Source organism: Cyclopterus lumpus, chromosome 1 (assembly GCF_009769545.1).
Source record: "Cyclopterus lumpus isolate fCycLum1 chromosome 1, fCycLum1.pri, whole genome shotgun sequence".
Taxonomy (NCBI): Eukaryota; Metazoa; Chordata; class Actinopteri; order Perciformes; family Cyclopteridae; genus Cyclopterus; species Cyclopterus lumpus.
In genome coordinates this window covers 13,569,840-13,597,740 of record NC_046966.1, presented here as the reverse complement: position 1 = coordinate 13,597,740, position 27,901 = coordinate 13,569,840, and the positions used below count along the sequence as shown (strand labels likewise).

General features: G+C 41.5%; 3 protein-coding genes across 13 annotated transcripts; all 3 read left to right on the top strand.

The window, feature by feature from the left end:
- The first annotated feature begins 7 nt into the window (after positions 1 to 7).
- On the top strand, positions 8 to 6,955 carry LOC117736621 (fibrous sheath CABYR-binding protein-like). 2 transcript variants are annotated; one of them, XM_034542085.1, is made up of 4 exons: positions 8 to 399; positions 3,017 to 3,114; positions 4,002 to 4,074; positions 5,598 to 6,955. In XM_034542085.1, the coding sequence occupies exons 1-4, from the start codon at positions 9 to 11 to the stop codon at positions 6,083 to 6,085; spliced, it is 1,050 nt and encodes a 349-aa protein (XP_034397976.1). In that variant the 5' UTR covers position 8; the 3' UTR covers positions 6,086 to 6,955. The 2 variants fall into 2 exon arrangements, with proteins under 2 accessions (XP_034397976.1, XP_034397968.1); XM_034542077.1 differs by having other exon boundaries at positions 13 to 399; positions 3,014 to 3,114.
- Positions 6,956 to 7,067: 112 nt separating this feature from the next.
- Positions 7,068 to 11,482, top strand: LOC117736635 (cell wall adhesin EAP1-like). 4 transcript variants are annotated; one of them, XM_034542107.1, is made up of 4 exons: positions 7,068 to 8,016; positions 8,519 to 9,346; positions 10,381 to 10,443; positions 10,746 to 11,482. In XM_034542107.1, the coding sequence occupies exons 2-3, from the start codon at positions 8,524 to 8,526 to the stop codon at positions 10,425 to 10,427; spliced, it is 870 nt and encodes a 289-aa protein (XP_034397998.1). In that variant the 5' UTR covers positions 7,068 to 8,016; positions 8,519 to 8,523; the 3' UTR covers positions 10,428 to 10,443; positions 10,746 to 11,482. The 4 variants fall into 4 exon arrangements, with proteins under 4 accessions (XP_034397998.1, XP_034398005.1, XP_034397988.1 ...); XM_034542114.1 differs by lacking the exon at positions 7,068 to 8,016 and adding an exon at positions 8,029 to 8,217; XM_034542097.1 differs by lacking the exon at positions 7,068 to 8,016 and having other exon boundaries at positions 8,231 to 9,346.
- Positions 11,483 to 11,837: 355 nt separating this feature from the next.
- elf2b (E74-like factor 2b (ets domain transcription factor)) lies at positions 11,838 to 27,164 on the top strand. 7 transcript variants are annotated; one of them, XM_034530988.1, is made up of 11 exons: positions 12,301 to 14,715; positions 14,803 to 14,856; positions 16,940 to 17,111; positions 17,240 to 17,492; positions 23,480 to 23,593; positions 23,804 to 24,046; positions 24,552 to 24,638; positions 24,774 to 24,969; positions 25,061 to 25,465; positions 25,597 to 25,759; positions 26,236 to 27,164. In XM_034530988.1, the coding sequence occupies exons 3-11, from the start codon at positions 17,034 to 17,036 to the stop codon at positions 26,821 to 26,823; spliced, it is 2,127 nt and encodes a 708-aa protein (XP_034386879.1). In that variant the 5' UTR covers positions 12,301 to 14,715; positions 14,803 to 14,856; positions 16,940 to 17,033; the 3' UTR covers positions 26,824 to 27,164. The 7 variants fall into 7 exon arrangements, with proteins under 7 accessions (XP_034386870.1, XP_034386888.1, XP_034386899.1 ...); XM_034530979.1 differs by lacking the exons at positions 12,301 to 14,715; positions 14,803 to 14,856 and adding an exon at positions 11,838 to 12,226; XM_034530997.1 differs by lacking the exons at positions 12,301 to 14,715; positions 14,803 to 14,856 and adding an exon at positions 11,840 to 12,226 and having other exon boundaries at positions 24,777 to 24,969.
- The last annotated feature ends 737 nt before the right edge of the window (positions 27,165 to 27,901 follow it).

The following is a 27,901-nucleotide window of genomic DNA, read 5'->3' as shown; positions in this document are numbered from 1 at the left end:
TATGCAGCATGTCACATATTATAAACTGCCAAATCTACCCCCAAAAAACTAGAACCAGATGTTATATTGATAAGATTACTATACCTCTAGATCATTACAACGGCCAACGTTGGCTACTTGAGAATACTTGTCCTAAACCCACATCCAAACACGAACATAGTTCTGCCAGTCCTCCTGCAGGGGGCGCGCTGGCGTTCTTGAAAGGGGGTGTGCCCTCTGCAATCAGCATTGGACAGCAGCTGCGTGCTGCTCCTCAAACATCTTTAAAACCTGCTGGAAACACACGGACACGCACTCGTTCACCTGCTGCTGATAACCGAGCGAAGATGTTCTGCAGACGGGCATTGCAGCGAGTCGGGCCGCTGGCACGGAGGGCTTTCAAACCGACATCCAGAAATGGTGAGTGGCCTAAAGGGTGCTCTGTTAGTGACTTCTGAGTGGAATCTGCATGGTTTCCCATCAACGTGTTCAAAGTAGTTGAAATGTCGCTGTGTCGTGTGTTTAGCGGCTGGTCTATATAACTTGGACAAATTGAATCGTCTCTCAGATTGTAAAACTGTCTAAAGCGTAGTTACTAGTACACTTTTTAAAGAATTTTTTTTTTTTAAAGTTAATTTCTAAAGCGGAGATTCTCTTGTTTTCATTTTATGCGAATGTGACTTCTCACAGGGTTTCATTGTGCAGAGCAGGAGGAGGCGTGTCCTGCTTTTAGGAACACACCGTTCTTGCGCGTTATGAAAGAGCGCATCACGCACTACAAAACTCTTTGCTTTAAAGATTTTCTGAGTTGCATCGAGTACACTTATTTTTAAATCAAAGTATTCAAGTCGAGCATTTGCAGTATTTGAAAAGCGTAGAAATGTTCAGCTCAAAGTAATTTACGAGCCATTCTGTCATCTCATGGTCACACATTGTCCTAGGACTTCTTCTGTAGGGCATAGCTGCTCCATGTAGTCGAGCTCATAAGTGTCGGCACTCCTGAGAATCCTATATAATATCGAGCACTTAAAACCAATAACTCTTGTCAGTTGCACCTGGGAAAAGCCCAATGTATTTTTGCGTAAAACAAACCATGTACCCTTTCCATGTATGGTGAAGTGGATTTCTCTTTCCACATGTCCTTCATCCTTGACTTTGGAATCTGAGCATGTGGAATTAAGCCTGAGGTCAAACTGCTGCTTTGACTTCCTGTTCTAGAAACACAACCAGACTCTGACAAAATGAATTATACCTGCACGCATTGGTCTTGACAAAGCCTTTTCTGTAGTCTGAGAACTGCTGGTGTGACGGTACCAGTCATGACTGGTCCTGAAGGCCTACATCTGTACTGGACACATGTTAGAGGACAGGCGGTAGCAGGAGAGCACTTACCAAACATACGTGTGTCGTCATAGGAGCCATTTTGTCTGTTGTTGCCTGACATGCATGTCCATTTTTACAGGCTTGAACCTCACTGCAGTGATTAACTGATTACCTGTATAAATAACCCGTACTTGGCCTTGTGCCTGCATGGTGCTGCTGTGTCATGGGTATTAAGAGGTTGCATGAGGGAGGACTTACTGCTAGAGTCTCAGCATCCAACAGAACAATATCCAGTCTTTAATTAAAGAAATTATCACCTGTAATATAGTAGAACTACATTTAATATGAAGTTGCAGCCAGTTAATTTAGCTTGGCATGAAGAATGGAAAAGGGGATAAATGGTTGCAAAATCTGCCCAGTGCGACATGTCCTTTGGGGTGCCTGGTGGCTCCACCAACATGGCATACTTTGTCCTGTGTGGAGGAGGCCTCACTGCTGCAGTTGTTTATGTGAGTATCTGTTACTCCATACAGGGTTCCTCTGAACTACATTTAATATGAAGTTGCAGCCAGTTAATTTAGCTTGGCATGAAGAATGGAAAAGGGGATAAATGGTTGCAAAATCTGCCCAGGATGGTAACTGCCTGCTGGCTCCAGTTGCATAACTTTTCATTGACAAAAAGTGAACACAAGGGTTTACATAATGTCCGTGAGCTGTGAAGAACGCAGGCGGAGATTCCTTTCTTTTTAAGGTTGGGTGCAAGTTGTCAGTGGAAAAGTCACAGGGTGAGTTATGTTTTTGTCTGAACACACGTGTAACATGGTAAGGACGAAAAGGGGCAGAGTGGGCTGTACGTTGTGTTCTTTCACAACTTCAGCTTGCCTACTCTGGTTTCTGAGTAAACCATGTGCACATGCATGTGTGGCTCATGCTAAAGATATCCTATGAACTAACTGCATGTACCCGCTGTAGAGTGTGTGATAGAGACGGATCTAAGGTAGGAAGAGATTAGGCTGAGGCAGTGTTTGGGATGCAGGCTGGTTTTATTTACAACCTCCTCTGCATGCACCACTGGCAATCCTTTAAACGCCAGCAAATCTCTTCACATGGCCCACAGCCTGCCACAATTGCCAACTCAAATAACCTATCAGGACTTAATGAGGATCTGCCAAATGCTTCCTGACAGCCGTTTAAGGACTAATTAATGACTTCAAGCCTACTAGACATTTTAAGTTTGTTTCTAGGGGCCAATCTAAGATCGTGAAGCAGGAAGAGTTTCATTGCTTGTGTTGGATTTAATGTAAGCAACAATTTGGTGTTTAGCTTGGCTGCTACTAAATCTTCCATCTCTGCTCTAACTTACCAGAGCGCTGTTGTGTAAAGTGATTAAGGGATGGAGACATGTTGACGCAACCAGAATACACTTTTTGTGCCAGTCTAAACTTTGATTTCTTGAATAAAAATTCTCTCAAATCATTAAATGTACAAAGTACGTTCTGTGGTTTTAAATTTTTTTTTTTTCCTTTTTAAAAAAAAACATTTGCTCAGTTAGGATCTCATGACTTCAAAAACAATGCTCATTCAACAACTGGTTGGATAAAGGTCCACTGGACTAGACTCCCAAATTACAGTTTATTTTATGTCCATTTCAATGGCTACAGTTCAGCGTCAAATCAAGTTTCCCTCCTAACACTGTCATTCTGTCTCTCAGCAGCTCCAGTGCGACACATGTCCTTTGGGGTGCCTGGTGGCTCCACCAACATGGCATACTTTGTCCTGTGTGGAGGAGGCCTCACTGCTGCAGTTGTTTATGTGAGTATCTGTTACTCCATACAGGGTTCCTCTGACCCGCAAGTTTGTATTATGACCAGGCGGCAACCTCCAGCTTTGGCCTAACCTTAAGACCCGAAGTGCCTTAAACTTTCATTCTTTCTAATGACCATCAGGGGGAGACTCATCTGGTTGCAAAATGTCCAACGTAGTAAAAAAAAAAAAGGTTCTGTTTTCATTTTACAACTTTTACTCTTTGAAAGTATTTTAAATTCCTGAAAGTCAATTGCGATATTCTTAAGTGACTGAAATGTTCCTTCAGTGTTCGGTTGCACTTGGTGCTGCTTGTCTCACTTCTGGTTGCAAAAGAACAAGATGGCGATGGCCAAAATGTAGCATAGCAGTACATAACAAAAAAATGGGATATAAACATCCCCTTGTATACGGTTTATGATTTAATTACCCTATTGTCCTTCTGCTGTAATGTCTTAATATGGTATTCTGCTAAATCTCTTCAGTATCAGTGGTGAGTATAACTTAAAGATGTTGTGTGGAATATTAATTATGAGCTTTAAAAGAGTAATAACTGATTACACGTAGTAAATTGCATTGAAAAGTGAGACCGTGATTCTAGTCAGAATGCAAAATGTATGTTAATAGGCTTGCAATGCTATACTGGCAGCTGTACGGACAGACTAGACTGTGTAGCAAATGTCGCCACAGTCCAGACACTAAATGGACATAGAAAGCTCTTTGTGCTTTCTACATACAAAAGCAAGTCCAGACAATGGCTACCAGGCTCTTGGCAAAGCACAAGTGTATATCGGCTGTGTTTGTTAATATTGGACAAACTGTCAGCGTAAGCTGTCATTTTGTAATGCTGTTATTTGTTTGCGCAAATGTAGTAATTGTGTATATTTTTTTCTCAGGCCTACAAGACAGTCAGCGGGGATAGTGAGCCCCATGAGGACCGACTCGCCAGCATGGCCCCGACAGAAAAGGGTCAGTTGCTGGCACGCGCTTACGAAACACACGCACACCTCCTGAGGTTACATTTACAAATACTACAGAAAGGACAATTTCTTCTAAATTACATAATGTGATTTGGACATGTCTACAGTAAATTAATTGATCCACACAGCATTCATCGAATTATGCAGAATAAGAATTTACGGCCATGCTGGTGCTTTTTGAGTTTGCACATGTGAGCTAATGAACCTCTGCATGCTCACAAGGACGACAACCTTTCTGATAAGCAGCTAACATCTTACAATTGGCATTAAACACTAAGTAAATTAGCTGGACTGTTCTGGGAAATGGAAGGCAAAAGAAATCGAAAGATATTGCTGCATTTCCTAGCTGGTTCTGGCTCCACTACCCAAATATCGAACACGGTAGAATGATCACACTCCATAGCTTTATCTTGCCTGTCTGGTCAAATTTCTGTCTGCAAATCATTTGTCTATTCAGCCAGTATGAGAGATCATGGCGCTGTGCCCAGAGCAGCTAACTAGCCTGTAATGGGGATAAGCAGCGGCTGCATCTGGTTCAGTTGTGTACATGCTGCCCCTGGACGTGTTGTTTTTGGTCACAGGAATATAAAGCTCTGCTCCCTACAGTGCAGGAGTGAATTGCTCTGGCTTTAAACTCGCCAGTGCTCACATAATGTAATCAAGCAAAAATGTCCTGGAAACAAAGTCACAGAAACATGTTGATGCACACGGTGATGGTAATTGAATAGTTTGCAATCAAGGATCATATTGTCTTAACAAATTTAATCGGAGTACACATCAGAGTATAATTACAGTGGAATTTATTTAGCTGAGCTGCACAATCAGGTGGGCGATTTTTTTTAATTTTTTTTTTTTTTTTGTAGTTTCTATACTAAATGTTGGTTTTGGAGCAGCTGAAGTAGTATAAAAATCTCACTGAAATGAACTATTTCATAGAAATTGTGCCCTCCATAAAATGGTGTTATTTCTATGGGTGGTGTCTTGTTGATGAACTGGTTGGTATTGTGACTATAAAGGCAGGCAGTTCTATTAACGTGTCTTTTTCCCCACTTCTCTTTACGGAACTGTAAAAAAAACAATGTTCTGCTATTAAGACTAACATCTTCAGTGAGGTCATCAGTTATATTTCTGTTCAGATTAAGGATTATCCTTCACTTAACCAACTATGATGCGTTATCTTTTGAGATCTTAAATACCTAAACGCTTTACCTTTAACCCTACAGTTTTTTACTTGTTGCCAGGAGTCAATGTCTTAACGTCTCAATCCTTATGCTCTGCCCAACTGGATTGTGTGACCTATGTAGCCATTTGGGCACTTCCAGTGGCATGACAGATTATTTGAGGCCATCAGTAGTAATGGATTGCTTTGGCAACTTGGTGTTGACTACTGCAGAGCAACTGACATGTTCCTTACATTACACCAAACTCAAATGGTGTCATTCCCAGTGCAGTTTTAACATTCCATGTTGAAAGTATTTTGATGCTAATTTTCTCTGTTCCTAACCTCTGCAGCACCAGAAGTAGCAGCTCCTGCAGCTGAACCCGCCCCAGTGGAGGAGGCAGCGCCAGCCCCCGAGGTCGTCGCAGAGTCGGTCCCTGCTATTGCCGAAACCGAGGCTGCTGCCGAACCTGTCATTGCAGAGTCTGTCCCTCCTCCTGCAGAACCAGTAGCGGAGACCGCTGCCGAACCCATCGTCGAGGCTGTGTCTGAAGCAGCCTCAGTGGCCTCTGAGGTGGTCGGTGCGGAGCCAGCAACAGAAGAAGCTGCTCCACCTGCAGAGGCAGAGGAGGTCGCTGTCGCAGAGGAGGTCGCTGTCGCAGAGGAGGTCGCTGTCGCAGAGGAGGTCGCTGTCGCAGAGGAGGTCGCTGTCTCAGAGAGTGCTGGTACGGCAGTAGTAGATGAAGCCCTTCTTGCCCCTCCTGCTCCCGCTGCTGAAGCAGAGACTGGCTCTGCAGCCCCAGAGGCTAACGTGGCACCTGCTGCAGAGGTGGCTGCATAAAGCTGTGATGGTGCCTAGATTCCCAGGAAATAGGTCTTGGAGTTAGTTGTGCTGTGTCCCACCTCTGAGCCCAGGAAAAAGGGACTCATGAAACCCTATTGTGATAAATGTGGGTAACGCTTCTGGTTGTTTTAATAAATACCAGTTAGGGGTTCATTAGTCCAGTTTTTGGGCTCCTTCCTTCCCTTAGCCCAACCTCCAGACCCAAACCACAACTTTGGTATTGGGCTGTGTTTTAGATTCAGTTTGGAAAATTCCATTTCTATAGGAATTTTTTTTTTTAATAACCAGAGCAAATCCAAATTATGGTTTGTATGCTGTACAGTTAAGAGGAGTGTTGAACTAGGTGATAAAAGGGATAGAACTGAGTTGATGGCTAATGTTGTTCGATATGCCTTTTTTGCTTCTTTTATACAGGACAGCCTCCCATTTCTTTGCCTTATCAATGTCAGCACGGTGAATGAATGTAGCCCATCTTTGATGTCTTGTCAACGTTTGCACTTGGTTGTCAGCTATATGCTTTGAATCATTGCTTAGGTTAGCTTTAGTCTGCAAACCTTAGAGATGGAACACAGTCACTTGACCAAAAACAGTTTGCTCTTTTCCTGGTTGCAGCTCGTGTCTAGTTGTCGTCATAATTTTCCTTATGACCATATATTCTTCCTTACACATTCAAATACTTTGGAAGTTTCCCAGCCATGAAGCAAATACTTTTTTTTTTTTTTTGTCTGTCAAACTTACTTCTCCCGTTTCTTTCTTTGAAATGTGAAGTCTTTCAGAAAACGCTACAGACATTTTATTGTCATTGAGCAAGTTGCCATTATGACTAATGCAGTTTTCAAAGAATAAAACATCACTGGATGAGAAGTCTCAATATTGCATTTCTACTCTCTGTATATGGTTGCAGGGTGACCGTTTTATTGACTGATTTATTTGCATGACTCAAAATGATGTAGCTTGTCAAATAACTGGTTCAGAATGAGTTGTCTGGCACCAATTCGTAGAATCTATTCAGAGCTTCGCTGCTTGTGCTTGTTTTGATAGTATATTGTAACTATTAAGTTATAGATGTAGAAATGTTTGAATTTTCTGAATAATCCCTGTGCTATGTTCATGCTCCCGTGGCTTTGAGCTGAAGACTGAAAGACGACAATCAAACAATATCCTGTTTTGCGGGATATTGATTGTTGGAAATGACCAGTCGCATGCCTTGTGAATGTTGTTCAATTTGATATAGTCTTTTCTCACACGCATTTATAAAATGATTTTACAGTGAAAAGTATGAAATCTAATTAATCCACACACCATCTCCATGTTATCTGCAACAATATCAAACAAGTTTTAAAGAGCTACAGAAGAATCTACCTACCCCATCTGGAAATCTATAGCTTAGTCAGCTAAAAAGTCCTGTTTGTGTGGAAAAGAGCTGCAGGCAGCACTCGGTGAGAAACTGAGATGGATATGACTGATCCGTCTCAAAAAAGAGAACTTGCCCATATGCATGCAGTTTCTTTTCTCAAACTTCAGCTTTGTATTTGCTTTTGATTCTGAGTCCTAATTGTGGCAAGTGTAGTAACAGGCTGACTAGGACTAATCCTAGATTACATTGCTTGTTTTAGGGTGTTCTATTGACTCATCAGGATGACAGACTGGATCATTGTTGGTGGCAATCCAGGGCTGTTTACCATTTAATAAATCAAATTTCATGCTACTAAATTAATTTAATGTTGAATTGGGAACCGCTTTATTAAAATGTCCATTTATGGTTTATAGCTCAAGGACTAAACTAAAATGTAGCTATCAAAGAATTTCACACTTTTTCAAAAAAGGTTCCACCAGCAGAGGGAGCATGAACTGGGCAGTTGGTCTCCTGTAGAGTATTTCCTGATCCTGTGGTGACTAGATCATACAATAATAGACAACCGGTCAAGGTAAGTGAGCAAACTACTGTGTATACCAAGATAAGTGCTGCACATGTCTTGTGTTCAGTTACATAAGGTGTGTTCTTAGTCTTAAATGAGGGAATTGATACAACAAATTATTTTCACTATTAGTTACTCTGGCAATTACTCGGACATAGTCCACAACTCGAGACTAAAACGTCACAGCTGGAATTGCTGGTTCCAGTAAATGTATGACATTTTCTTTTTTTGGTAAAATAATTTGAGCCATTAATGTATGGTCAGAATTGTCTTTAGATGAATCTAATCTACTTAAATTGTAGTAAAATAGTCAAGTAACTTGTCTCTTAGTGCACCATATTGTATGTTTTATCTAAGTCTAAACAGTCATGCTTTGTATAGCTTGTAATATATTGCTATACAAAATTTACTGCACATGAAGCTCATTTAACTGAATGTTAGTTGTTTTGTGTGAACTTATAGTCTACATTGTATTTAAAATATCTCTCCGCTAATACTTCCTGTCCTCCAGAATCTATGCCAGATCTGCTCACAGCTGTGAAGCTCTTGGCCGGCTCTCCAGTTGAGATAGCGGCAGCTTCTGTTGGGGAGACAAGTCTGGTGAAAGCTGTCCGGAAAATGGAGGCTGATGGAAAGGGTTTGGACTTCATACTGGAGGTGGTAGAGCCAGATGTTCTGGAAGCAACCACAGAGGTGGTAGCTGAAGAAGAAGCTGAAGAGGCAACTGTAGCTACCGAGGAGGAGGTGAAGTATGCAGAGGCTGCTGAAGAGCTGGTAAAAGAAGATACATCTGCCCCTGCAGCAGAGGTGGAGGAGGTGGAGGAGATGGCTGCATCTCTGTCTGAGGAACCTACAACTTCAGCCCTGACAGCGGAGGAGGGTGTCTCCTCTACAGATACATCACCTGAAGATACTGCTCCTGCTGAGGACACACCAGCTGAGGAGGCCACCACCACCACCCCCGCTGCTGAAGCTGTTCCAGTGGAGGAGACAACACCCGCTGCTGAGTCATCGGTGGAGGACGTGCCATCCGACGCAACAGTGGAGGCAGATGACGCTTTGGCAACAACACACAGTGAAGCTGCAGCAGTTGTGGACACGTCTCAGCTGGCAGCCGCCTCCTCTGGGTCAGACCTGGAGGTCCTTTCAGCTGCTGAACCAGAAGCTGCATCAGAGGCTCCAGTGCACGAGGCCAAGCACTGCCACTCTTGCCACTCTGCTCCATCAGCAGCAGAGGAGGTGGCGCCACCAGCTGCTTTGGGAGTGCAGTGTGCCGGAGAGGAAGTTGTGGATATAACACAGGAGGTCGAGGAGCTACTGTCCCTGGTGGAAGGACAAAGTAAGAACCTACAAAGTGACATGCAAGTCAAATGCCTACTTTAGTTTAATCTGCATAATAGCTACACTTATTATTGTTTTGTTCATTGTAAAGAAAGGAAATGGCAGTATAGAAAGACCCTCTCCACTGCACCCATAAGATAAATTACACCCAAAGTTTCAACTTTTATCTTGTTAGACAAAACATATACCATACTTATATAACTGAATCAGGTAAGTAGTTTAGGGTAAAGAAATAAAGATTTTTATTTTTTGCCAAATCGAGAAAATAGTCTGACGCCACAAATAACTTTTTTGGCAGTGACAATTTCAGATGCCAAATGGCAGCACAATAAATCTTAGACACAGCAGACAAACTGATATATGTAACGATAAGTACTTTACCATTACAGCGTTCTCATTCCACCTGTGCCTTTCCTGCTGTGAGAAAATTTAATTGAAGAAAAGGCATATGTGGATTCTTCTCCTACTTCACTGAGTATATAACAAATATCACCTACAAAAGTGAATTATTCATATCTAAAACAAGGTTTTAGAGTAGCTACAGAACATGTTGAACCTTTTTTTTTTTGTAAGCTGACCTTCAACTTTAATGATGACAGCTGCAGCGAGGACCTAAATCTTTATATTAAAGATGTTCAATTGGAAAGCTCTCGTATATGGACTCTCAATTTGTGGTTTATGAAGACCACCTCAATAATTATTATGAAACATAAAGACTGAGCTTGCATCACTTGTCAAAAAATTTGAAATACATCTACAAGTTTGTTGGCTATTTAGAGTCTTGGTACGAATAGAGATGTAGTTAGCCTGCATGTTACTAAAGTAAAAACCTTGTTAATTTCAAAGGGCCTTTCTCTGAGTCCTACTTGATTTCTATATTCAAATAAATCTGAACTATTGAGCATCACATTTACAATAGAGGACACAATGTGGCTAAATGTATGGCTCTTCAATCTTACCATTAAAAATAATATAATCTGAGTCTTCTCTGTATTTGGCTCTGACCACATGTATTTCTGCCTATATCCACAGAGCCAGAGGTGTCTATCTGGACAGTAAAACGCTGCTCAGTGATGTAATATTACAGTTAAGAAGGTAAACGGCCAAACACAGCTCAGCTATAAGCACGGCTGTCTGTGTAGAGCTAGAGGCAGTAGAATGGACATCTTCAGGATAGGTATTATTCTCAGAGCCACATTTTAGCTGTTCAGTTTATGAGACCAGTCCGACTCATGTACACTATTACTACACTTTTCTTCGCACTCCATTTAAATCCTGCAACCCATGTCCATTCTACTTGTTTAAACTCTAGGTTATGCATGTTGCAAAATGACATTATGTTCACTAATTGTATGCATTTCTACCATACAAACTAATGTTGTGCTTGTTTGTTTCAGCCACAGAGACTATGGTGGTGGCGACAACCCATGTCATGACATGACGGACAGTGCCTTCCGCAACACGAGGAGAAATGGCCACTGGTCTATAGCGAATGTGTCCTTTTTGAAATGTGTTTTTTAATGTTTCCTATCTTCTGATCAATCATCATTAGTATTTGTGAAATGGTTCCCATTATGTCTCTTGTCCTCTAGGTGTCCCTGTAGCAAAGCTTTTCAAGTTGAATGGAACACACGTTTCGTTGTAGTTTCTAATGTAGTAGGCAGTGGAAAGAGGTTTATGTAATGTTGTGATAGATTTATTTTCATAGATATGCCTAATCAACTTAACAATATCTACCAACCAAGATTGCACAATGATTTTTTTAAGTGTGGAATTAGTACAAATAGGTGCAGACATGAATGACTGTTAAGTAGTTTAAGAAGAACGGTGTTAGTGTTGCTAATTTGAAAGTGAACACATGAGACAAAATACTAGTAAAACGTATTGCACCAATGCTGATATTTGCTTTTTAAAGCTGACTTTAACTGATAACAATAGTATATCCATATATTGGTATATATCTGTTCCTCTTCTTTTCTTATTGTAGATATATGATGTACAGGTTAATTTCTCGTCATTATTATCTAACAATTATATAGCATAACAAAATATTAAATAGTTCATATACCTTTTTGTATTTAGTTCATTCTAATGCATTTGCTGTCATGATAATGTGCTCACACAAACATTTAAAATAAAGTGATGTATAAACAATTCAACTCAGTTTTGCTGTGCATGAAATGATTCATGTTAATCTGTGTTATTAATCAACATGGTTTTGCACTGTGCTATCGTTAATGTCAGTGCACCGCTTGGCGGAAACTTATTGGATAAATTGTCCAAATGTAGGGATGTTTGCTTTTCTGAAGGTTTTTGGGATACAACTTGGTGACGATCTTTGTTGTTCAAACCCAAAAAGAAGCATGCAAATCAATTCCTAATAAAACGACCGATGGATTTATTTTATTTAGAAAACAAAACTAATCAAACCGGGCCGGACGAGTCTACTCCGGTAAACGCCGATTGTTTGTTTTGCGGCGTGACGTCACACGAGTATTTCGCCCGAAACGAACGCCGAGTAACTGACAGTAACTGACAACCGCGTCGGTCTCCGTGAGCGGAAGAGCCGCCTGTCCCGGTCAATCCCTCCGCGTCCTCCGAGCCGTCTGTTCGTCCGCACGGAGGCTCCGGGTCTCTTCGTCGTGAATACAAACGGCTAACGTTAAGCTAGCGGTGCCGTTAGCAACGGGACTCCTCCGCCTGTCAGTCGACAGCAGGAGCGGGGAGGAGGAGACCGGAGAGGAGGAGAGAGGCGGTTCCTGGGTGTCAAACAGACACACAGCAACAAACTGTCACGGAGCCCGCCAGCTAACGTCAAGTTTCCGCTTGTACACTAAGAAGTTAGTTTCCAGTCAGCAGCGGCCAGCAGCGCTTCACGGTGAGTCAGCGGACCGCAGCTTTAGCCTCATGCTGGTCGGGCTTCTCCTTTGACAGCTTGTTTTTCTAACAACGCTCTCGTAGCTAGCTGACGTTAGCCGAGTTCAGTTTCTGTTTCCAGTCAGCTCGCTTGTCGTGTCCGACGGTCCTTGAAGTGCATCGTATGGCACATGATTTAATGACCAACTCGGCGTACTAATCTTTACAAATCAATATGTAAATGATGCAAGAGCTGGCTAATAGTTAATTGAGCGGGTTTAGGAATAGCAACGGGATCAACAGGGAATCTCCCTTTGATACGCTGAACATGATATAACGTTATAATCTTGCTGTTGTCTTTCATATCTCTTCATTGTCCGGCCAGCCAACTGCGTGATATTGATTATTTTGATTTTTGGATCTAACCTCGCAGCTGTTTATGAGTCGGAGGTATTGCCAAACTCAAACAAGCTTTGTGTCAACACTGAAACTACATTGGCTTCTCAGGACAGCTAGTGAGTGCATATCATTGTAACCTAGCCGTGTGATGGAGGATCAGGTAACTATAAGTAGGCCATTGGTGGTGACATGCTGTCAATATGGGTTTAAGGTATCCCGGTATAAGGTTATTTGTTATAAAGAATTGACATAAGTACATCTGCATTTCTATGGTATTCAGAAAAAGGCACACAGGAGCAGTCTGGCTGCTACATGTTAATTGTTAATCATAAGACACTTTTTAAAAGGTCACAGCTGATGTTATTTTTAATGTAGTAGTTATTATATAACATGCTATAGTGCTGCTATGTAAACTAACATGCTTATGTAACATTGTATTGTCATGAGTCCATGACATTTTTTTATATCTGGTTGTTATTATTCTTTATTATAATTCTGTCCACATTGCTTTAAGGGACATGGTAACTGCTAATAACAATAATAATAATAATAGTGGAATACCATATATTGTGAAACTGTGATACTTTCTGAGAGTTATCAAACTGTTAAAATCACATGTTACAACCCCAAGGCCTGTCAACAGGGTAAGACTTTGTTCGTAGCTTTTTTAATTTTCTCATCGCTTGTTGAAAATTAAAATAGATAATAACCGCTTTAATGATTGACTATTTTTATTTATATCATATTTGAAAAGTGTTATTTGGAGTATATGGGAAGTAAATAAACATAGTTTGTTACGTCCTTGCTCTTTATGCTTTCATGACCGTTTTGATTGTGCGTGTGGGGAGGTAGTGATGTACAGTTCACAGAGGCCAGGGTCCTGGACATGCGGTGTCGCTGTGAGCTGTGCTGAAGTGTCTGTAATTTGTGCTGGCAAATGATTGACCAGCCTGCTTTTTGGCCAGCTGGTATGACCTGCAGTCAAAGCTAACAATTGCTCTCTGAAGGATTTTGCTGAATGTTCTGTAGTGGAGCAAAATAATGAGAGGCTGGTCGAGAAAAGACTATGGCTGCATGATTATGCGAGGTGCCAATATCAGTAAACCAGAGAAGGAGTTTAGTAGAAGGGAGATACTACACATCGTTATTATTTTATTGTCACTTTCTGTAAATCTTTATAACTAATTTAATGTGGACATTGAGGGCTGCCTCCTGCAGATTTCTATTGGAATTTCTGCCGAGGATGAAATAAGATCAGCGCTGTAATTTACCATAACATAAAACGGAGAAAAAGAAAAAACCCTCACTTTGAGAACGCTTAAATCTTCACGGATTTGGCTTTTTTCCTTGGGCAAATCAGTTTTGGTCAATCAGGTAAATGATTAATGGACTAATTATCCAAGACTTTAACGTAATGTTAAAGGCTCATTTTCCAAACTTGCACCTCTTTGGATTTAGTTATAGCTTCCTGAATGACTCTTGACATTCAAAGGCTAAAGATGTTAATTAGTACATTTAATGTGTTGGTTGTGTAAGCGTATTGATAACATAATTTGCTGCCATTTTACTTATTAAGACTAATGTGTATTCCAGAATACACTGTGACAGTTTCAGGCTTATTTCAACACCAGACACTATAGCAGAGTATTTAAACTCAACCACATGACCATAACGTAGCAACTAAATGATATAGAGAGTGTGTGTGTGTGTGTGTGTGTGTGTGTGTGTGTGTGTGTGTGTGTGTATGTGTATGTGTATGTATGGGCTGTATTTGCACATTGTGTCATCACTGTGTCTGTGTGTATAGGGAGAGGGCAGGGCACAAGGCAGGGCGTTGTATCTTTACCAGCAGCCCCAGATACTTGGAACAAAAGCTCTGTTGTTGGAAGATCATGTGACTCTGTGTGTGTGTGTGTGTCCACCCTTGTCATGTGATCTGAGCTTAGGGCAGGGTCTGAGAAGTGCTGACTCGCTCTCAGAGGTTGCTTCCAGCCAGGGAACAGGCAGACAGCGAGCATGCATGCAGAGAGAAGAGATGAACGGCCAGATGGATGGATGTCAGACAGAGAGGAGATGTGGGAGAGAGTCAAAGACAGGCAGAGAGAGAGAAAGGTGCAGAAAAAGTCCTGTTGTTTTCTCTTACCACAACAAGAAAGCACCGCTCTCATTCCTTCATTCTCCTCGTCTCTTTGTGGATAGCAGCCAAGTAAAGATGCAAGCCTGCATTTTGACTCGCAACTTTTCTATGGCAAGGCAAGTTTTCAGTGTTTTCTTATTTTTTCATGTGTTTTTGGGGATTTGTAAAATAATAGTTCTACTCGTGTGCTTCCACCCTGGTAATCAAAGGTTAAAAGTGACCTGAATTTGACATTATTCCAGTGACACATGTATCTTTAGCTCTTGTTCAGAATGACTTTCATTGCAGCAGAAATATTTTCAATTCATGGAATAGCAGCAGTGACTTCTTCTGACCCTTTAAAACAATTAATTTCTTTCCTAGTAACATGACTGGTGTATGATGGAAATTTCTGATGTTAATAGTTTGTGGCAATGTTAATAATGCAATTCATTTATGTTTGAGCTCCGAAGCCACAAGACAGCCACGTGTTCACATTCGTCCTGCAGTTCCTGTATTACTTGTTTGAGCCAATTCAACCTGTGTGTGTGTGTGTGTGTGTGTGTGTGTGTGTGTGTGTGTGTGTGTGTGTGTGTGTGTGTGTGTGTGTGTGTGTGTGTGTGTGTGTGTGTGTGTGTGTGTGTGTGTGTGTGTGTGTGTGTGTGTGTGTGTGTGTGTGTGTGTGTGTGTGCGCAGTTTGAATCTTTCATATTCCATGTGACCCTGCAAAATGTATTTCTTCAGTTGTTGGAGGGTCTTTGTCCACTTTGATTAGTGTTCTCAATATCATAGAAGTTGAAAATAAAGAAGGGATGAAAAGGAAAAAGGAAGAGAAGTTGCACACGATAAGAAGTTATTGCCATACTATTGTATATGCTGCCATTTTAGTGCCAGATCATTCCGTTGACCAAGTGAAAACATACAGGCCCAGGACTCTGCACATTGACCCCCCCACCCCTTTCTTTGGTTAGCCTGTTTCTGTGCCAGATTCCTTGCAATGAAACAGCAGGTGAAGTATGAAATGTTCAAACAAAGAGTGAGAGGATCAAAATAAATAGTATAGTAGTGATAGTATAATGTATGAAGTACTCTGGTCAGATTTCCGGCAAATCTGAATTAACCTAGCACCTCCAAAACACAGCATATACATCTCTGTAGTCGCATGTCTGCTCATGATGTTAAATAATTGAACAGAGGATTTCTATCCGAGCATGTTTATCTCAGTGGCTGAGGGCACACCAGCACAGCATGGCTCCTGCATTATGCAGCCGGTAAAGTAATCGAGCATGTCCTCATATCAGTAAGTCAGTAAGTTTGTACAAAACTAGAAATGCCTTGAATCATGCATGGATTTTACATTGGGTTATGGCTATTTTTAAATGCGCCATTACTTTTTCACTGGAAAAAATTGTGTCTTCAGAAGAATTTGAAGAACTTTGCGTATGATTATCTTTAAGCAGAGGGTGGGCTGCCTTAGCTGTAGGGAGATGTGCTGCGGTTGCTGAGGAGTATAGAGTTTGCTCTGTTTGGGACCTTGTTGATGCAACATCCCACAGCCAGTTAGCTCAGCCTAGCATAGGAAAGCTATCCTGGCTCTGTCCAAAGGTAACAAATACCTTTTTATATTCCACATTGATTTACCGTATTTACTGCTGCCGCCCGTCTCCTGTCCAAACGGACCAATTTGCTTTACAATGCTAAAATACAACCATACTAATATATAACTTTTAGCATCCACTATTCTAGGCTTCGGGTCAAAGACATACTTAACTTCTGATGCTGTATGTGAGAGAATTACTGAACTGTGAGAAACTGTTTTGCTGTTTTGATGAGGACTCTGGTGTGATCGTATACCTTTTCAGAAACATTGTCATCCAGTATTGAACTGCAGTGTCTTTTTTGGAAACTTTGTAAAATATATCATAACGATATATCCAAATGTTTCCTGTGATTATTTATCAATATTTCCATGGTAAAAACAGGTATTGTTGTTGTTAACTGTCCACTGTCTGTCGACAACCAGAGGCTGTGTGGCAGTTTTAAATGTCAAACAAGCTTGAGAACAACCATTGAGGCGGTAGGCTCAGGGCACAAATCAGGATAACATGGGTGGACTTCTGCCATCGTCATCAAACACAAATTATCTTTTGACTCCTTGAATCTGCATCACAGACTTTATTTGGTTAAACAAAGTTGTGTTTATGTCTTCTCTCTCTGTAGGGGCCTTTATTCACCAAACTGGTGGGAGTCCACCAGACGGAGGTGCTGTGGCTAATCACTGGCTGTAATCTCATATCCCTGAGGAGCATGAGTCATGACCTCAGTGGTGCTGGTCGACACTGGTGGGACGGTGGTGGAGTATGTCACAGTGGAAGAGGGGGACTCCCAGCAGGTGGGTCAGACACTAGCAAGAGTAACACTGCATCTGCAGTTCATCTTGCCTCCTTTTCGCCGATCTGCCATGTTCTCTTCTTGGAAACTTTTTTTTTGACTTGCTCTCTTTCGTCCCCCAATCTGCAGGAGGGAGAGTGTGAGGTGGACCTGGAGTTTGAGGGAGAGGTAGAAGGTGAATGTGAAGCCGAGGAGGCCTATGAAGAAGTACAGGACAGAGAGGAGGCCGAGAACTACCCAGCAGTCATAGTAGAAGAGGTACCCGGCGCCAGACTGGCCGATGAGCGAGGTTACTCAGCCCAGGTGTTCGTATATAACGACGAGGCCTACCTGATGCAGGAAGTAGGCGATGAGCAGGAGGTGGAGACAGAAGGGGAGGCAGGTAAGACATTATTATACTCCTGTATTTATAAAACAAATTCACGTAATGGTTCCTCCATAATGTTAAGTTTGGCACTGTAGGTCAGTGCATCAGATGACTATCATACAGTCTCCTTTGCAACAAAAGTTATTTTTACTTGTTGTTAACTGCTCTGTATGGTTTACATTTATGGGCAGCATTGTCTCAGAAACAAGACCTTGGTTCTGGACTTGTGACACATTTATGACTCCAATTTTGGAGAAAAGTTAAGCTTGCCACAAAGAGCCATGCCATGGTTCACATTCACACAGTTGTTAAGATTTACGCATTTACATCATTTCAGCTGGTCGGAGTCAATTAAAACAGCCAGTTGATTTCCCCGACTCTGTTTCTAGTCTTGAATCCACCAAGTCAAAACTACACCTAAGAAAGGACAAAGGTTGTCGATGACTGTATTATTAGAAGAGATAATACCATGGGTTTGCCTAGTAAAAGTATGTATAGGGTGCAATATGTAAGGCCTTTCTCTACAGACACCCACATTGGAGCTTGTTCAGCTGTCACATATAGTTTTGCTAATTGTTTCAGCTAAAAGGCATCATGATACCAGTGTATATTGGGAAGGCTTAGGCCTCCGTCCTCTTTGGTCACATAAGATTTTGTCTGAATTTATAGTATATTGTGGTCATACATTGTGCAGTCAGCTTCATGTTATCATATAACTTATTTTAGAGACCATAACCATCTTTAAAATATAAATTTTCCCCAAAAGGTACAACCCCAATTTAGTCCAGTTTTGTAGAATAAGCTCTTTTTTCTGAGTTAATCATAATGTCGTCCAGCCTTGGAGTGAGCTTGATGTGTTAGACCAGATGGCTGCCATTCATGCCTTCCTCTAGGTGGCCAGAGTCTCTAGTATAGAGGCAATGCCTCCGACTTTGACCAGTTTATTTAGTATCCTGACACGCCTGGAAAAAGAATAAATCATGGTGAGGATGTGGTCCACGGTTCTTGCGGGGCTTCTAGAAGGTAGCAAAATAGCATCTGCCTGCAACAGCAGTTTTATGTTCTCCACCATGGCAACAAGGTTTTGCCTAATGGCAATCGCTAATGAGTCAAGCATGATTAAGGGAGTTAAAGGGCAGCACTGCCTTGTCCCTCTATGAAGTTTAAAAGATTTACTGCCAACTGTCAAGACAGATGTTTAGGACTATGTTATAATAATTTGACCCATTCAATAAAAGACAGACCAAGGCCAGTGTCTTGAAAAGGTATGTTGACTCTTCCATGCTAAATGCTTTCTAAGCATAAAGTGAGAACTACAGCTGTGTCAGCATCATGTCCAGCTTGCCACAAGAAATTATGCAACCTTTCGGAGATTGTCAGATGTTGTCCTGTTATTAATGGTCTGTTATCACCTAGTCTGGTTGAAAAAAAAGGGTTTAGTCTAGGGGACAAAATCTTGGAACAGTAGCTTCTCCAATGTCATTTTTTAAAGTATTGTTTTTGTGGTGTGCCTGTAGCACATTTTTTTCTAACGGATCTTTTGGTCCATCAGAGAGGATAGAGCATGTAATTAAAATGTTGTGAGTTCACCTGAACCTAGATTCAAGGTCAACATATTGGTTTCATAAATTAAATCGTACACAGTGTTGCTTCTGTTTGTTGTGGTTGGGCTGAAATGTGGTAAAGTTCTCATGATTCTCCTGCTGCCAGCATCAGTGTGACAAGGTCTGGTAAAGTAGTCTGTGAGGGTCACAAAGCTCTGTGTTCACACACTGCCACCTTCTGGGTGTTTTTGACAGTGCCTTTTCATGAACAGTGACGATATCCATTATTAACTCTCTAATCATCCATTATTACCTTATTTATTGTGACTTGTGTCCAATCCAGTGCACTGTTCATAAGTATGAAACAGACTAAAAGACTGAGACAATCATATTTTCAACTAAAGAAAAATAAATTCTAATTGTACTTACTGAAGAAACCAGAGTGTTCATAATGGCCCACTATAAATACATGATTGTTTTTGTGTAAGTAAGGATGCTGTGTCTGTTTAATCGTATTGAGACCAAAAGACAATGACACCTAACAAGAGAACTGGTGTATACATATTTTTGTTAAATGCTGTAAATGTAGATACCACACTTATACTTGAAAAGTGCTCACTGCTTGTGAAGCACATTCACAGATCAAAATTCTGTATACTGTACAAGGCAATTAAGTATTGCAAATAAATCCATTTCAATTATTGAAATGATAATGACCTATGCTGTAATATAGGTACTTGTATTTATGTATTTGTTGTAGTGCATTTGGCTTGTACAAACAACAAACACATGCTGTAAAGTAATTCGAATATAAAGTTTAAACAGCGTAACACAAATAATCAGTCATTACAAAACCTGGTGCTCGTTGTTTTGAACTTAATTTAAATAGATGTACAATACTGTCTTGTTGAAGTGTACTATTTTGTATTATTGAATTATTTGGACCAACTGCACATTGGTTTGTTTTTTGTAGATGTTGTGTTCAGTGAGTTTATTTAAAAACGGTTATCGCACTACTGCTTTATTTGACGTAGTCACTACGCAAGCGAGGGGGGGCGAAGGAAGGATTTCCTGTGTCGGCTGCGGAGGGATACCTTTCTGCCGCCGTAGTGTGTCTCGTTGAATTCGAGGAGAGATTTCCCCTTCGCGGCGGAGTGATCTGAGCTAGTCGCTTCCTATACAATTCAGTGATAAGTCAATGTGAATCTGTAGCAAGGGGAAAACATGGCGACTTCACAGCATGAGGGGCACGCAAACCAGCTCGATCTACTCATCCGAGCCGGTAACATATCTTTTTGTGTGCTAGTAACCTTGACCCGGGAGCTTACTTTAACGTAAGGGTTGTGTTTTAACCTCGTCCGCCGCGCTCCAGCCCGCTGAGTAGTGTGGTGAAGTAATGGAGGAGGGCAATCAGGAAGTGATCACCTTGGTAGCAACCTGCATGGCGTTGCTACACGGTTTACCGGACCCGGTTTAGGAGGGGAAACACTTTCGCAGGGCTTGCCAGTCTGCACAAACCGATCGTTATCTGCACGGAGTGTGTTTTGCATGTTGTTGCATAATCTTCCCACCGCAACTTGAGTTAGAATAACAATTTGCAGATCGGCTCTGCACAACCAGGAAGTGCAAAGATGTTGTCTTTCCTACGTCTTTGCCACGCTGTCTGAGTCGGAAGGACATGTGGGTGTTATTTTTGCTGGCATAAATGTAGTACACAGAGCCAAAAATGTAACCTGTGGTATGAAATGTATCAACATTATTTGTGGTTGGCTTGAGGTGTTTCCGTTTGTGGTACTTGTGTGCACTAAGTCAGACAATTAGACCTGAAGTAAAAAGTAATGACCATTGTATGTATTTGTGTATTGTAGTAGTGGAGAGCAGATTTTACAGAGATCAAATCAACCAGAGCGCACCACATTTCTTTGGTGCGCCCTGGCTTCCGTTATCGTGTTGTGCAGCGGCGGATTGAAGCGTGGGGTGGCCTGGCTTACTCTCTTTCTTCCCTATAGTTGTTTCAAGCGTGGCTTTAACTTTCGACCACACTGACCTGCAAACACACACGTGTGTGTGCGTGATATCACTCGGGTTTGAACCGTTTGTTTTAATGTGCTACGTCTTCACTGCGTCGTTTCCATCCGTTTTTTCTCCAATTTCAAAGTATTTTTGTCCCGTTTCGATGGCGGAAGCATTGTGTATGGAGAGGGCGTGGTGTGTTGTTGATTGACTTGTCCTTTAGTCCAATAGTGTGCGATCTGGGTTATAACGTCAGCAGTAGTCCAATCCTATTTAAGCGGAGGCAGGCTGTTGACTGGAAAATTAGCCAATAGGAGAGGAGGTGGTTGTTGAGTGACAAGAGGATTAGAGAGCTTCTTCTAAGAGAACTGGAGGGAAAGGATGAGGACTGTAAACACGGAAGTCATCACAGGCCGTACTACTTTTTGTTGGACTTGGTGCTATTCTTGGCGCCGTTACATTGTCGTATCGGTTTATAATAGGCATTTTCCTAACTTTTTATTATAATACTTTTATATATTATGTGATGTGTATTTTTTACACTTTTATGTTTATTTTGTATATTCAATAAATCAAAATCCTAAAATGTTGGAAAGACTAGAAATGGCTAAAGTGTCCATATGTGTAGGTAATGCTGCAGCTTTCTAACATCACACCTTTTGGTGGTGGTATTACAGCCTGACTGCATGGTTTTAAGGGCTGCTCTGTAAGCTGTAGACTCTGCTTTGACAACCGCCAGCATGTCCTGCTTGTTTGTTTGTGAGAGGGAATTTAATGAGTTGGACAATCTAAAGATAGTCCATTGCTCCCCTATGCTGTGCCTGTTGGCTTAGTGAGATAGCCAAACATGGACAGGGCACGGTGTAACGGGATCTCGTGTTTCCCACCAGTGATTGACACCGACAGCAGATGCCCTGGGTTCCTTCTCCGGGTCCCAGGTGGGGCAACGTACCATTTCCTTAAGGCTGAATCTCATTACCTATGTAATGAGCAGGGTTGCAAAATTCCGGGAATATTCAAAGTTGGAAACTTTCCACGGGAATTAACAGGAATAAACTGAAAATGTTGGGGTAATTTAACTGTATTTACCTTGTCATAAGCAGACATGCATGCGTGCAAACATTTATAATACAACTTTTAAAAATGACATTTTTGACATTTTGTGAGTAGAACTTTATTCTTTCATCGAACAACAAAAACATGAACGTTGAATAAAAAAGGTGTATTCCCTATGATCACCACCCCCCCCAACCCACATTTTTTTCCCTGAATCTAAATGCTTTCTTCCTGGACCTCATCAACATCCTCCTCACTGCTGTAAAGTTAGTCTACTGTATACAAATAAACTTGGTATTAAAATGAACATGGCTCCAGTTTACCAAGTAATTAATATGCTATATGACAAACAGTGTTGGGAAAGTTCACTTTCTACATGAACTAGTTCAGTTCATAGTTCACACATTTTAAAATGAACTAGTTTAGTTCATAATTCAACATTTTGAACTAAGTTCACAGCTCCAAAAAATGAACTAGTTCAGTTATTTTTTTCAATATGTTGCAATCTATGATTGAAATCTCTATCTGTCTGCAATACCGCTCTTGGCCTCTACGCAACTCGGCGCTCTCACACTTGCCAGGCATAGGGCTGAAACGTTCACACACAACACTGATGACAAAGATGTTCAAAAACAACAGAACGTTTTATGTTTACGTTTATGTTTCTGGCAGACAATGTTCCGAACCAGCTGCATTCAGGGTCCAGCTGAGCTAGGCGTGCATAGTCTTGCTCTCAACTACATTTAAGTTCTCTGTTATATGCTTTTGCAAAAAAACTTAGGCACATTTTTTTTTTTCAAAATTCCCAAGCCAAAGTTCCCGTGGAAACTTTCCGGAAATTTACCGGAAACTTTCCGCCCCTTTGCAACCCTAGTAATGAGCATTGTGTCATTTTCTGTGCCAAGTCTTGCCCTATTTGCAATAGCCTCAAAAGGGACAACATTCCTCATGCCACTCTTTTGAAATCCTGAACCAATCCTGGCATCTTGTAACTTCAAACTAAAACCAACGTTGCAGTTTCATGATGTCATGATAACTTTTAGAGGCAATATAATGAAGACACTTTATACTGTCAAGTTTGTACTTCACATGCTGTCCCTGGATCGTGAATGTGTTGCTTACTGAAATTGCTAAATCATTTTGGCAATTTGTCTCTTCACTAGGGGGTGCCATATAGTTGCATTTTATGTGTTGGATATGCAGCACTGTGTTAATTGTGTGACAGAGGTGCAAGCCTAGTACTTTTTTATTTTTTTGCTTTGGGGAAATTAAGGTAACCATTAATATCCACAAGTTGATATGGGAAATCAAATTGTAACTCTTGTAAGAAAGGCTTTAATGGGCTAAACCAGTAACTATTTACTAATTGATTTTGTGTGTGTGTTTCAGTGGAGGCTTCTGTCCACGGCACCAGTGTTCACTGCTCTGACAAGACCTTTGAGGCTGCAGAGGCTCTGCTGCGCATGGATTCACCTTCCAGCCTCAGAGAAGACCGTAGCCCAGGTAAAACACACTAACTAATAATACCCCGAAACACAATTTAAATGTTGTGAGGTTTTAGAATGAACTCAACATAATTGTATACATCTGTGTGGCTATATAGTAAATGTTGGTCTTTTATCTTTGCTGTAGTTTGAAGATGAAAAAAGTAATGTATTTCAGCCTAAATATTTCTGAAAGCTTAACTCTTCCCTCTTATTATCCTCCATCTAGAAGCTTTTATCCCGCCCTACATGGTGACACCAGACTTCCTTCACGCAGCCATGCGTCCCGACATGATTGCAGCAACAGAAGTCGAGATATCGACAGAGGAGTGCTGCGAGGAGGAGGAGGAGGAGGAGGAGGAAGAAGAAGAAGAAGAAGAAGATGAGGAGGAAGAAGAAGAAGAAGATGAGGAGATGGTCACTTTGCTTGAAGAACCAGAGCCAGGTCACGAGCCCGTCAGGAAGAGGAGAGGTAGACAGAAAGATCTTAAGTTTTTGTTTGTGCAAACACAGAGTTAATTTATACACTGAGAAAAGTCAACCCTCAGTAGTTCAAAGCGGCGGAAAATAGCATACACATGTACTAAACCCCATTTCAAGCAGTAACATATAGACCCAATACCGGCACCATATTGTAGAGAGTTAAATTTTGGAAAAAGGCAAAGTTTTCAGTTGAAAACATCTGGCAGCCCTCTGCTTAGCCTTACCTCACAAGCCAAGCCACAAACCTCAAACCAAAATCCAGACTTTTGCTGTTAATTACAGCACCATCTAGTGGTAGAGTCTTACTGTTAAGATAAGATAATCCTTTATTAGTCCCTCAGTGGGGAAATTACAGGATTACAGCAGCATTGCTCACAATAATAAGTAAAACAAGTAGTATAATAACAGAATTAAGATAAAAGAGTTGGGTCTAAACTTAAGCTCACAAGTCAAGAGAATAATTAAGTCCTATCTAAAATGTTTCCTTGTTAAAGCTGGACGGAAGCCAAAGACGCATCAGTCATCTATTTCCAACGGCTCACTGGACCTCGGCATCAAGAAGAAACCAAGAGAAGGGAAAGGTACCAAATAGTGCTAATGTTACTGTCTATGCTAAACATTTATGGAGACATACATCTGTTGCCATGATAATGTGCAAAGCACTGGATAAATACAGGATACGATTTAGCAGTGCAATACATTTGCTTGATTTCCAGTAGGGAGCACCACCTACCTCTGGGAGTTCCTGTTGGACCTCCTTCAGGACAAAAACACGTGTCCCAGGTACATCAAGTGGACGCAGAGGGAGAAGGGCATCTTCAAACTGGTCGACTCAAAGGCTGTGTCCAAGCTGTGGGGGAAACACAAAAACAAACCAGACATGAACTATGAGACCATGGGACGGGCACTCAGGTGAGCAGTGTGTGTCTGCTTTTTTGGGGCTGGATTTCGTATTGTGTTTTTGGGAAGTGGCATTATAATCCTGATTGTAATTTTTCCTCAGATATTACTACCAGCGTGGCATCCTCGCCAAGGTAGAGGGCCAGCGGCTGGTTTACCAGTTCAAAGATATGCCCAAAAACATTGTAATCATCGACGACGACAAGGCAGACATGCCCTCCCACGACGATCTGATGGGCTCAGAGACCGTATCCTACGAGCGCGTGCCGCCTCCATCAGACATGCTGCTGCAGGCGACCGAGCTGTCCTCCTCCAAGAAGCCCAACATCTTGCGGGGCGGGAACAGGGCCAACGTGCTCCATGCTACCGTCGCCACAGGCAGCAAAACAGTGGCAGGAGGGGGTGCAGCGATGATGGCAGGGCTCCCAAGGATAATGTCTGTTCCAGGAGTATTGGATGGGAGTCGGCAGTCTCATACGGCTATCATCCCAACTGCCACCGGTCCCAGGTTAAACTCCGGCAGAGAGAGATGAAGACCTCCAGTTTCTCATATTGGCAGTGCTACTGCAAGTGGCTACATCTTTTCCCAACAGAAAGTATTGACTTTTGACTGTTTGCTGTCTTACCTCTTGTTTACAGGACGGTGCGGTTGGCCATGCAGGTGCCTGTAGTCATGACAACATCACTGGGTCAGAAGATCTCCACTGTTGCTGTGCATCAGCCGACGGGAACAACAGCGGCAGCCGGCCATACCACCCTCCTCACCAACACTTGTGCTGGTAACAACAACTCGCAACAGAAGGTGTGTGTGTGTGTGTGTGTGTGTGTAGAAACTCATTCAATTACAAGTATTTTTGCATATCACTGCATGGTATCTGTTCTACTACAAACTATAGCAGCTAAAAAGCTCACAATTGGCAAGTGTCAATTTTAGCAAAAAGTTAAAAGAGTTTTTGAATTCATAATTTTTCATTAATTCATCTATCCATCTTCTGCTGCTTATCCAGGTCCTTGTCGCATTACTTATATTATTGGGAATTACTGCTGAGAAATGCTGAAAAATAATGAATAATTGTAGGGCGTTTCATCGCTACTGGTTTTCTATCATACTTTTCATAATTGTGAAACTGGTCAAAAACTGCATTCTATTTGGTTCCGTAAGGGCTTATAGATCAATCAAGTAAATTGTTAACATGTAACAGTCCTGGTTTAGAGTCTCTTTGTTAAAAAAAAAAAAGAAAAGTTTTATTTTTACTTTAATGTGTGTTTTTTGGATAGGTTGTGATCCAGACCATCCCCACCATGGTCCCAGCTACAGCAGAGAATGGAGACAAGATCACTGTCCAGTTGGCCAAGATCATCACAATCCCAGCCCACCAGTTAGCCCAGTGTCACCTCCAAACTTCCACAGGCTCAAACAAGTTCACCATCGGGAGCTCCCCAGCGGGTATCAGCCTCCTCAGGAGCCCCCTGACGGTCCGGGCTCTGGCACCTGTCAATGTCGCCCCAGGAACGCAAGTGATGAGACTCACTTTGCCGACGCAGACGCAACAACAGACTCTGGTGGTGTCACAGCCGGGTAGCGTGCCGGGGGTGGTAACCGTATCAACTGCCTCTCAGACGGTGACGGCACACCCTCGGATCCTAAGCGGCATCATTAATGGTTCAGAGCTGATGATCGGAGCACCGGTAACCGGACTAGTCTCAATGGAGAAGTTGAAGGCAGCAGGAGTCCAGGTCCAAACTGTGCAGGTGGCAGTCCAGCAGAACCCCAAAATGGTCCAAAACGTCCAATCAGAGGCCGTGGATGCTGAGGTGGTTATCAAACTGGAAACACCTGACGTGACGATAGAGCCCGAGTGTTGAGCTGTACACATTTGGGAGTGGTGGTTTGTAAAGGTATACACCACTTTACTCTTGTGATAACCAGCAGCAGTCTGAGACTTTAAAAGACTCCGGAAGGCCTGTTTTTACATCTTTGTTGCTACTTTACTGATCCAAGCCGGTCCTCAGAACCACACTGAAACCTCAAGAGTGTTGTGTATGGAGTTCACAGGAATGCACACACTTTAAATGGACTTGTTGTAAAAGGTAAAGGGACCAACCTTGATCACTACAATGTATGCTTTCTAAATGGATCACCATTGCTGACTCGAATACAAGAAAAAAAAGAAAAGAAACTTAAAAAAAAAAAAAAACCTGAAACACTACAAAATGAGAGCAAATGATTTCAACCAACAAACTTATAAAGAAATACTCAATGAGGGTGTAATTAAGCTTTTGTAGAGACCATTCAATTATAATTTAGCCACTTCAGAAGTTTAAAACCAGCAATTTCTTCTTTTTTCTTCTTTTTTTTTTTTACTTATCACTGTGCAGATCAAGTGTGGGTGGTGCTACGAGAGTGAGAGAGACAGAAAGTAAAGCTGCAAGAAGCTCAAAGAAGGAATGATGTCAGAAAGAAAATGGTCATGTATGTACATATTTATATATAGATATATATATATATATATATCTATCTCTACTATTTACAGTTTACGGAGCTAAAGTTAACAGCCTTAGATTTTAATTTTGACTTTCTTTTTCATGTATTGTCTGAACAGTAAGCTGAATTTTTTTTGTGTGTGTTTTGATACCTTGTACCAAGCACAGTATTATTAAAACTAGGTGAACTAATATTTTTATTAATTCCACTGTCACTATCGGACTTCATATGGATTGATGCAGCTTTGTCTCTACCAGTGTCTGGGAAAAAAGGCATGAATACAGACTTATTTGACTAAAGGATTTTGGCTATTTCTTCATTCTTTTAATTGTTTTGTTTTTGTCACAACTCTACACAGTCTGGCTGCACAGAAATGCAACTGGGAGCTGGTGGTTGCTGCCATGTCTTGAAAAAAATGTCAAAATAGGAATGTATGAACTCGGATCAATACTTCATTGA

Coding starts and splice junctions, on each gene's coding strand:
- LOC117736621 (XM_034542085.1), top strand. CDS start 9: ATGTCACATATTATAAACTGCCAAATCTACCCCCAAAAAACTAGAACC. Junction 400..3,016: donor CAAACCGACATCCAGAAATG/GTGAGTGGCCTA, acceptor GTCTCTCAGCAG/CTCCAGTGCGACACATGTCC. Junction 3,115..4,001: donor TCACTGCTGCAGTTGTTTAT/GTGAGTATCTGT, acceptor TTTTTTTCTCAG/GCCTACAAGACAGTCAGCGG.
- elf2b (XM_034530979.1), top strand. CDS start 17,034: ATGACCTCAGTGGTGCTGGTCGACACTGGTGGGACGGTGGTGGAGTAT. Junction 23,594..23,803: donor CAGAGAAGACCGTAGCCCAG/GTAAAACACACT, acceptor TCCTCCATCTAG/AAGCTTTTATCCCGCCCTAC. Junction 24,970..25,060: donor ACCATGGGACGGGCACTCAG/GTGAGCAGTGTG, acceptor ATTTTTCCTCAG/ATATTACTACCAGCGTGGCA.
- LOC117736635 (XM_034542107.1), top strand. CDS start 8,524: ATGCCAGATCTGCTCACAGCTGTGAAGCTCTTGGCCGGCTCTCCAGTT. Junction 9,347..10,380: donor GTCCCTGGTGGAAGGACAAA/GTAAGAACCTAC, acceptor CTATATCCACAG/AGCCAGAGGTGTCTATCTGG.